This window comes from Anneissia japonica, unplaced genomic scaffold, assembly GCF_011630105.1.
Source record: "Anneissia japonica isolate Jap-2015-1 unplaced genomic scaffold, ASM1163010v1 scaffold287726_len2788222_cov184, whole genome shotgun sequence".
NCBI classification, from domain to species: Eukaryota; Metazoa; Echinodermata; class Crinoidea; order Comatulida; family Comatulidae; genus Anneissia; species Anneissia japonica.
This window is the reverse complement of record NW_022705125.1, coordinates 2,604,446-2,615,724: the sequence shown is the minus strand read 5'-3', so window position 1 is coordinate 2,615,724 and position 11,279 is coordinate 2,604,446. Positions and strand designations below refer to the sequence as shown.

At 34.3% G+C, this 11,279-nt stretch overlaps 1 protein-coding gene across 2 annotated transcripts in view; it reads right to left on the bottom strand.

Annotated features, from left to right (window-relative positions):
• Nucleotides 1-4,702: 4,702 nt before the first annotated feature.
• Nucleotides 4,703-11,279, bottom strand: part of LOC117105210 (voltage-gated hydrogen channel 1-like) — a 14,924-nt gene continuing 8,347 nt past the window's right edge. For both annotated transcript variants that reach the window (XM_033246280.1, XM_033246281.1), the window contains exons 2-5: nucleotides 9,081-9,337; nucleotides 7,953-8,268; nucleotides 7,355-7,522; nucleotides 4,703-5,301 (exon numbers count right to left, since the gene is read on the bottom strand). In XM_033246280.1, coding sequence (XP_033102171.1) covers nucleotides 5,126-5,301; nucleotides 7,355-7,522; nucleotides 7,953-8,268; nucleotides 9,081-9,337 — 917 coding nt within the window. In that variant the 3' untranslated portion in view covers nucleotides 4,703-5,125. The remainder of the gene's footprint in view (nucleotides 5,302-7,354; nucleotides 7,523-7,952; nucleotides 8,269-9,080; nucleotides 9,338-11,279) is intronic.

Sequence of the window (11,279 nt, the reverse complement as noted above, 5' to 3'; positions counted from 1 at the left end):
ATATGTTATTTATACTGTTATTTATAGTATTATAATGAGTTTTTTTAGAGACCCGTTCTTTTCATTAAATGCTTAAGAAAAGGGTGTGCCATTATAGTGCTGTTCAACTACTCATGCGCAAAAAAAGGTGAAAGATTAGTTGCTTATAATTCATTTTGATAGGTCTTTGGAGATAGTTAGGTTTGGGATGTTATCACTTCAAATAGCCATGAAACTATATAGAATGGATTGCTTTCAAAAGCAAAAGTAAGTTAATATCTGACAGCTTTTCCAAGTTTTTTACACCGATGTATATACAGGTCAAACATATGCATTATAGGCCTATGTAAAATTTCATATTTGGAGAAATTATCAATAATTGGAGGTAGTATTTTTTTTTATATTGGCCTCTCCAAAGGAGGCTATTGTTTTAACGTGTTCATATTCGTGTTATCGTTGCTGTTGTTGGTAGTATTGATTGTTACCACGCGAAAACTAAAGTTTGGTAAATTCGATTGGTTTTAAACTTAGCACAATTCAATATGGTAATAAGAAGACAGGGCCTATTGTTTTTGGTACATGTGTTCAACAATTCTGGTGATTTGGCCAGTGACCAGGATTTGCCCGACGAGGGGAGGGCGATGTCCCCGACGAAGAAAGTGGGCGTGGTTAAGTTAGTTAGATGGTTAAGTGAGGGGCCTACCTCGCAAAATAAGGTGATATGAGGTGGTGTCTTTACCTACTTGAGCACAATTTTTAGCTACAAACCTTTCCAAAGGAGGGCTACTTGGGAGGGGAAAAAGATCATTAGGGGCGTAATACGCCAGAGGTTATCATATGTGGTGGCACCTCTCAGCGTAGATGCTTCCATTACTTTCACATAGCTCCCTAACACTGCCTGTCACAAGTTAGTTTTGTTTCAAATAAGTATTCTGTATATTTTAGACATACATAAAAATGAGATTTCATAAAGACAAATAATGTTTTTGCATTGAATAGGCCTGCATATAAATTTTATAGTTTAATATTATTTTTTCATGATACAAAACCAACTCCGCAGAGCTACAATATATACATACACTTCCACATTTGCAGAAATTATCAGTGGTAATACACCAGCAACAAATATATAAAGGAAACTTAAAGAGACAATCGCACACACTGATGTACGCAAATAGTATAGATCAGCCAATTTTTGTCAACTAAAGTTAATACATATCGAAGCATTTGGGTAGTTACATTAAAGGCATAGTAGTTAAGGAGGAAAAATGTAAATTGAATGAAATGAGTGTTTGTTAGTAATAGTGGAATTTAAACTGCCACAGCAATTCTGAATCTATCTGTAGGACTGTAAATTTTTGACAAATATATTTATATTTCCACTTGATTAAGTAAGTTTAAAAACAGTTTAAGTTCTCGTCTTCCTAGCAAGTTTGTACATATCGTATATTGATATCAACTAATTTTATTTAAGGTTATCATATATTCCTGTCTCTTATACACATCTAGATGTGTATAAGAGACAGAATAAGAAGACAGCGCCCATTGTTTTTGGTACATGTGTTCAACAATTCTGGTAGTTTGGACCGTGACCAAGATTTGCCCGACAGGGGAAGGGCGATGTCCCCGACGAAGAAAGTGGGCGTGGTTAAGTTAGTTAGATGGTTAAGTGAGGGGCCTACCTCGCAAAATAAGGTGATATGAGGTGGTGTCTTTACCTACTTGAGCACGATTTTTAGCTACAAACCTTTCCAAAGAAGGGCTACTTGGGAGGGGAAAAAAGCTCATTAGGGGCATAATACGCCAGTGGTTATCATAATATGTGGTGGCACCTCTCAGCGTAGATGCTTCCATTACTTTCACATAGCTCCCTAACACTGCCTGTCACAAATTAGTTTTGTTTCAAATAAGTATTCTGTATATTTTAGACATACATAAAAATGAGATTTCATAAAGACAAATAACGTTTTTGCATTGAATAGGCCTGCATATAAATTTTATAGTTTAATATTATTTTTTTCATGATACAAAACCAACTCCGCAGAGCTACAATATATACATACACTTCCACATATGCAGAAATTATCAGTGGTAATACACCAGCAACAAATATATAAAGGAAACTTAAAGAGACAATCGCACACACTGATGTACACAAATAGTATAGAATTACATTAATGTACGCAAAGAGTACAGAAGTGCAAGAGGTGCGACTGTCTTGATTTTGCACACACATAATGAAACGAAAAAAAAGTATTACCACGCGAGATAGGGACGCCCTATTGGAATGTGAATAAAGTTTACAACTTGAACACGCGTTCTACAGATGCCCTCTAGTTTGTTGTAGTACTTTTTTGAAACCCCGAAAGTCAGATCTCTCGCAGTTCTAATACTCTTTGACGTACATCATAGTCATTTATAAAGTGGTCAACATTGCAGCCAATAGCAGGACACACAGCTAAGGATGTTTTCAAAATGTGCATATAAACATATGAATTAATGTGGGCGACTTCAATAGATAGAAGGACTTGATTTCAAATATAAAACTGAAATATATATTTAGTATTTACATAACAAGAATTTCCAAAAAATATAATAACATAATAGAAATGATTTCAAACAAATCATATTTTTGTATTCGTTGATTATTTGCAAATGGAAGACAGTTCAATAATGACATTTTGTTACAGTTTTTTAGATTGATTAAGGTTACCACATAAAAACTGTGGAGCATATAGTAAATTTACAACTATTCTCTACTAAAAAGACATCAATAAAAATATATATATTTATGAATGGAAGACAATTGCAAAACACAGATTCTTTACTATTGCCTTTGATTTTACTCCAAAAAACAGTTGAAATATTATACTATATATTATCATATATTCTTCATATTATTATTTATATATATAATTATCTGTATACACATAAGCACATATATATGCACATATATATCTCATTTATACTAACTTTTCATATTTACCATATACTACATTTAATGAACTATGAATTTTATATAGAACTTTACATATTTCCATAATTTGCCAATAAAAAAAAAAGACATTTTCTTGAATCTTAAAATAGCAACATGATTGAATTGTGACGTATCTTGACTTTATTTTCATGTTAAATGTAAAGTCCTTAGACATTTATCATATGCAGTGCATCAGGTTTGCATCATCACCATCACCATCGTCAGCATTTCGCTTTGGGCAAGATACTTTATCACCATTTGTGTCTCCACTCCATGGGTCCAAAGTTTCCCACAACTTGCAGCAGTCTTTCTGAAATCCTGATGGCCGCCAGCACTCCCAGAATCAGGAAAAATCTCCGCGAAAATAACCTATCTTCCGCAAATTCATGATGTTTGTTTTGACTACTGGATTATCAACTGTCTGCTGAAGGTCAGTGCTGACGGTTGTCACCATGCACAGCAAAGTAAAATAAGAACTGTTAAGAAATCTCATTTATACAGGCCTCTTGAAGTGGCTCCTTCCCACTTGAGACCCCTCGCACCCAGGGTACCTGGTAGTACAATGTGGCACAGAATGTATTTGTGCGCAATGCAGCACAAGTTATATTCCCAGAAAGCAGTGAATGTTGCACTTTGTGCTGACTTGCTATGGATCAAATAATGAAATTAATAAAATCGCCAGTATCTTGTATTCTTTGGTAAAATGGTGCATATAAATAACACAAGAAAAAAAATTAAATCACTGCTTCGCATTCCGTTCCTCTGGTATAAGCCTATCCATTTGAGTGCAGCATTTGGTTGATTATAGGGTGAGCTTATTATGTCTACCCTTGGACTAAAAAATACTAATAGTGAGTCTGCAGGCCAGGCTATATATCACTCATTTTGGAAATACTATAATTGTTATCAAAATATAATATGAATACAAAATACAAAAAGCATGGTTAAATTTATATACAAACTTACAATACAAATCTTGAAAAATCATACATTCAAACCCATTGCATATGTTGGAAATATAACATAAATCATTTATAATTTCTCTTTACCCTGTTCCTCTGGTATAAGTCCACCACCCTTGGCCACAGAAAATGGTCAATTTTTTTTGGGTTGGGTTAATTCCCTGGGAATCCGCCTTTAAACTTTCGGCACTGTATGCCTAATTCAAAGCCAATATTTGATGTTTTTCTGAAAACTTGCCTAAGTTAAATCCAATATGCCATTGAAAAATTGTTTGACTTACATAAAATTTGACTTATAGATGGTTAATTAATGGAAAACACAACAATTTGGCATGTACAATAAGATTGACTTAGAAATTATTCGAGTTAGGCAAAGTCGACTTAGTTTAAAGGCCTGTTTACACTTGCACAATAATGATAAAAAGCAATTGTTCATACAGAAAATAGAACGATTCGATAAAGATTTATCGTGTATATTTTGACAAATCAATTAAAATGATGTCATACTCTATGTTCTCGCACGGCAGCTAACGGTTAGCAGGACCCGGATCCTGCTAACCGTTAGCTGCCGTGCGTCCATGCGAGAAAATCCCGATCCGGATACCAACAATATGATGATCGAATCACTGGCCAATAAGAAACTGGAAATTAAACGCGTACGTGTAATTGGTTGATGATAGAAACGCCCTCAACTTGCTAACCGATAACGCTTGCTAACCGTTAACGGTATCCGGATACCGCTAACGGTTAGCGTTAACCGATCGGGCGTTCTCACGCAGGTGCTAACGGTTGGCGCTAACGGTTAGCTCCCGATCCGGATACTAGGGCTCTCGTGAGAACCAGGCTATAATCATGGAAAAAACATGATTATAACATCATTGGATTGGATTTGTGAAATTATTTTTTCATCGTATGCACGATAAATCGTTAACGATTCGTGCTAGTGTGAGAACTTCTCTTATTTCTTTCATTTTCTATGTGAACAATTGCTTTTTAGCTTTTTACCATTATTGTTATCGTTGCAAGTATAAACAGTCCTTTACTGTATTTGTCATACCCGGGGCTTCTACCTGAGCAAAGGCTGGTACATAATATTGGGCATAAAATAGGGGGTGGGCTTACATAATAATGAGATGGACCTATAGCCAAGGAACTATCAGTAATATCAGATACTAATATTGTGCTATAATATACTTAGATATTTTCACTATGAAATCCCAGTTTTACCATCAGCAGGTTCATCCTGGATATCAAATGTTACATTGGTGAATCCATCTTGGTGACTTTTTTTATTGGTTGTGCTGTCTAATGGTGGTCCGTTCACATCAACATCCACTTTAAACTGTTTGCGGTGCTTTGGTGGATCAAGCTTGGATATTGAATCTGTGGACAACATATTGAAATTATGTATTTATTCGATTGTTTATATAGCCATGGGCCCTACAAATTAGTCTAAAGTTGCTGTTTGATGTAAGATAGTGCCATTCTAGGCCTATGTGGGATATTTTTTTCCATCTGATGAGTATCTTAACAAAAAAAAAACTTTTTCCATCCACCCCTTTTTATCATTTAAAAAAATGAAGGGCAAACAAACAATTAATTTTTTTGAAGGCCTTATCTTATAGCAAGATACCAGCTGCTCTGCCCACAAACATCTGAATTACAGTACCTGTATAATACATGACAAGTCAAATGCGCATGCCATTTATTATAATTTGAGAGGTACTGTATGAGAAAAAGTGTGTAAAGATAAGATTGGTTTTTGGCAAATGAAGTAGGTAATAAAGTAAAACAAATACATGAAAATTTTATTTTTATTTTCTACGGTGCATCTCAGAGAATAACTACTTAACAAAAAAAAAACTTTTTCCATCCACCCCTTTTTATCATTTAAAAAAATGAAGGGCAAACAAACAATTAATTTTTTTGAAGGCCTTATCTTATAGCAAGATACCAGCTGCTCTGCCCACAAACATCTGAATTACAGTACCTGTATAATACATGACAAGTCAAATGCGCATGCCATTTATTATAATTTGAGAGGTACTGTATGAGAAAAAGTGTGTAAAGATAAGATTGGTTTTTGGCAAATGAAGTAGGTAAAACAAATACATGAAAATTTTATTTTAATTTTCTACGGTGCATCTCAGAGAATAACTAGATCTTTATAATTGCCGAAAAACGCTGACAAAAGATCATGAAAAATTTGTTGGTGCTTCATTTTGACTATAATCGTGATGTGATGATGATGAATTTTACTATATAAGAGTATCATTTCTGGCCATCTAAAGGGGGATTGTACCTCCGACAAGGGGGGGGGGGAGGAGATATCCCAACAGAGTTTTCTATCAAATTATCCTTTATAAATACAGAATCCCGGAATTAACACAACAGTTTATTATTCTTTAATAAAAAAAAAAATCCCAGACAAATTTAATTTCTTACTGTTTTTAACTATAAAACCTAAACAATTAAATTAAATAACTGGATAATATTACCTAAAAATTAAAACAAGAAATTGTTTTGTTTTCATTTAAAAGTTATATTCATTATGTGAGAGTCAATTCAAAGATTAACATTTTTTATAGTAAAAATATGTAAATCTAGGTATACATCTAAAACTGATATCAAGATTTTAAAAATTCACCATTATATCTATAATACTGTATATGGGCCAATACTATCCCCCTAAAAATTACAGTACAGCACATTAAAGGGAGTAGAAAAAATGTAATATTCTGTAGTTCATATAGCGCTTTATACTGTCTTAAACCATTCCAGGTGTGGACTAGCTCGTAATATGGCGTTAACTGCAGAAATCTAACCAGTAACCTTCGCACTATAATATTTTAGCATTTATAGAGCATTCTTTACAGGAGTCTCAGAGTGCTTTTTGGTCATTGGATACAGAATCAATTATACACAACGTGCAACTTCCTCCGCTCCCTGGGGAGTATTCCTAGTTATTTAGCACTACTAATTTCATTCCGAATTATTCACCTCCTACCAGGTTCCCATTTTTATACTCCTGGGAAAAGAGAGGCAAATGCAGATAAAGTGTCTTGCCCAAGAACACAAGCAGTGTGACAAGCATCAGTCTCGAACCCCCAACCTTTTGATTGAAAGTCCAATGACTTACCGATGCGCCACACGCTTCTATCGTGCCAACACTGTGTCAACTAAAGCAAAACATCCTGGTTGACGGTTTCTCCAATTGAAGTACTTTTTATCTCAAAAATCCTCCTCAGACACCCTAACAAAAGCTTATAGTATTTAGCATGAAGCATCAAGTTTACAAAGCTTGAGAGCACAAACAAAAGTCCATCACTTAGTTTGCTGCCAATCCATACTCTAATAAAATTTACTGTGCAATTCTTTTATTAATCTACATCACAAAAACCACAAATCCAATAGTTTTATCAATCAATTCCCTTACTTAATACTATTCCATGTTTGCGAGCCTCTGCCATAATAAGTTCCAGTTGTCGTTCCTGCTGGTCGCAGTATTTCCTTAGTTGTTCCAGTTCCTCTTCTGCCTCTTCTCTCAATTGTTTCTGTGCTGTTATTTTTTCATGTGCTTTTGATTCAACTGAGATCACCAGTCCTATGAAGTAAGACACAATCAGTACAATATATCCACATACGTCCTGAACTTTACTATATTATTTTAGGGAATCAAACACCACACAAACATTAAATTGTAATTAGTAATAATAATATTAAATATTAATTAGTAATAATTACTATAAAATACATTTTTTAATATTTTGTTTTTATTTTGTTCTTTAATAGTTTAGCCATATATACAATACAATAAAACTTAACCAGAAATACAACACCAAGAGAAACTACAGTTAAAACCAATAAACAGTTCTCCATATATAAATAATAATAGTAATAATAATAATAATAATAATAATAATAATAATAATAATAATAATGAAAATTAATAATTAACTAAGGTGGAAGAATCTCCTTCCTAAAATATCATCATAAGGCAATAAAAATAACAAATAAATAGTATTATCATTTACCATTTACTATTCTTACAATCCTCCAAAGACGAAGGAAAATAAGCAGCTGAATAACGGCCATGAACGTTTCTTCGTAAATCAAGAAAACAATATCTAACACGAACGACACAATGACAATTACCGCATCAAACACCTCAAGCTTGTGTTTGAAAAATTCCAGTCGGAAGGCATACAACTTAAACACTATTTCCACCATGAATATACTAAGGATGGCGATGCTCATGTAGTGGAGAACCAATGCAGCGGTCAACTCCTTCTCAGCTGTATCCTCCTCTTTGTGCTCATCACCTTCACCTTCGCAGGCTTTGTTTTCATTCTAGAAAATAATATAAAACAGATTCAATAAAGAATATGAAATTGAAGGCCAAGTCAAATATTAGAATGATTTTGTCATCTGAACACTTTGAAAAAAAAAAAAAAAACACGAAGTAGGAAACCTATTTTGATGTGGAAGCAGTTTGGCGCAGTGGAAATATGTTTTGGTTTTCCAAATTTGAGATTGGGGTTTCAATACTTCGCTGTGCATTTTCCTTTTGTCCTTGAACAAGGGACTTTATCTACATTGCTTCAGTCTACCCACCTTTATCAATGGATACCAGCAAACTGCTGGGAGAAACCCATGGTGGATTTGCGCCCCACCCAGGGGGTGCAATGCACTCTCATCTGCTTCATGCTTTCAAAACTGGGGATAAGCTTCAGCCCATATGAGCCCTAGTGGCTCGGCTAGGAATTACTTACTTTTTAGCCCGCATTTTAACCACTCAAATTTACTCTTACATGTATCGGGCAAATGTTTAAAGTCAATCAGTAGGAAAACACACAATAAAAATACTATGTACTCAGAAGTGAAGTCAGCTGGATACAGCAGGTCAAAGTTGAAAGGAATACCCTGATTATCTTAGATCGTGACATACGTAATTAATTATCAATAGCTGTTAAAAAATATATTCCAGTTATTGGGCACAATTATTATAAAGAATAAAGCTGAAAAATCAGTCTTTAGCTATCCTGGTCCAGAGCCATCCAATAGTAGACTGTACCATTGAAAAAAAAAGTGGGGGCGCTGAATGTGAGATTTTCATATTATGCCTCAATTTTTAATTTTTATTGTACTCATTTTTAACTCACCTCCACTGCAGACAAATCCAGCACCAGCTCACATATAACCAGGATACAATCAGTCAACACTAACGCAATGATCGCACCATGGAACCAGTGGCTGTGAAGCGTCCTCTGCAGTTTTCCACGGAATGTATCAGCTGATTCTGTCACGGCTGGTTGATTAGGGGGCGCTGTCCTAACCTCAATATTCTCATTCTTGACAATATTTTCTTGATCTTCAGATTTTGAATTTCCAGTCAGATTTAGAAAGCCCATATCTGTTCCTGAAATAGAAAAATAAGAACAAAAGTAAACTAAATTTAAAGTTTTAAACACATTGTTCTACCAGTTTATGAACAAATTGTACTGCGAAAAGTTTTATATCATAATAAGGCCAAACAAAAAAATGATTGTATTGGCCACGTCCAACTGACACAAAATGTTCGAAATTGAGGATTGGCATTTTTTAATGAGCTAAAAAGGCTGGAATAGGCTTATCTTGCAATGGTGCGACAGTGTTAAGCGATCGTTTTTGCTCTTCAATATAGATTTAAACTTAATTTCTCCTACCGATCTACCCATTTTTTGGATTTTCCCCAGAAAAAATTGAATTTTTTTTTTTGGCCTAACTGATATACCTGGGGCAGATGCATGATCTGGCTTGAGGTGGTGCTAGTAGCACAAAATTATTCGGGGTCTGTATAATAATTGAGGTTCTAGAGGCAAAGATACAGCAAGCCATGACTTGAAACATGAGATGCAAGCATTTCCTGAGAAAACTATTTATAATGTTTTCTTGCAACACAAAGTTTTGAATGTAATATTACCTCTTTATTAAGTGAATTAATGGGTTCCTGCACTCTTTGACTTTAAGTTGTTATTACAGAGAAGACAAAATAACACTCTAACTAGAAATTGCAAATTGCAAGTGAAGTGCTGCGAAGTACAACTGCATATAAATGTTCTTCGAACAAAATTATTTATGCGAGTTAAGTGAAAATAATGAATAATAAAACTATAACAAATAATGAGACACGACCCATTGTGTATATTAGAACACTTCTCATTGGGTAACAAAGTCGTAATTTATTATTTTTGTCAAAAAGTGTCTAGGCCTATAGTGTGGTGAATTATGGTTTAGGTTTTTTTTAATAAAGTTTCAAAAATTTCTATGTATGTGGAAAATGTAGTTGATTACCAAAGGTTACAATTTTTATTTTGAAGACTGCATGGTCTAGGAAGTGTACATTTTTTTTTATGGGGCAAGTTTCCAAGGGCGGGTTTTCTGGGCGAGTTGACTGCTAAAGAGTGTTGCCAAAGTGCGAGCCAGCATGTTATTTGATCACAAGTGCGAGACATATCACAAGTGTGAGCCAGCGAGCCATGACGTCACGAAAATAGATAGAGACTTTAGCCAGTTGTGCGAGGTATCGGCTGAGATTTGTGGAGTACAATTCAAAAAACAACTATAGGTCTAATAATGAATTATTGTGATGTTAAATAGACAATGTTAGCTATCAAAGAGAGACGTTGTTCTCCATTGGGACCTTCGTCCCTTCAAGGCTAGGCCTATACCATCCTAGCTAGTCTAGGCCTAGAGTAGGATAAAGCTAGCACGACATGTGGACGTTGGTATGAGTAGGTTAGTCTACAAACGTCGCCTAAAGTAATTGATTTTACCCGGCAGAACGAAAGAAGGAAACTCCGCTTTTCAGTCGTCTTAGGCACTCGTTTTTTGACAAACAATGACCTTTCAGAGGTCAAATTGCTGTCAAGAATATGAATTGGCTGCTTCGCAGCAATAATAATGTTAATAATAATACAAGTACACTCATGTTGCATTCACTTAACATGACCTTTATACAAGGACTATCAAGTACTATCATAAATTATTAAGTGCTTATCAAATATGAAACCCAACTTGATATCGGCAGACAAAATAATAATTTTCATTATTTGTTCCGTCTTGCTTTAGTATTTAGTAGAAAAAAACCATAATCAACCAATCAAACAAACAATATTTGAGTTCAATTTATATCTATGTGTTAAAGTAATAGTTTATTCATATTTATTTAATTGCTATACTGTACATTTCATCTCATTTTATATTCAATGTTATTTTATATATATATTTTCATTCCATGTCCGTATGATTATGTTCATTTTAATTAAGTTTCTATTCTTAACATAGTTTAAAATTACTGGATCATTTGGGACAGAAGTACA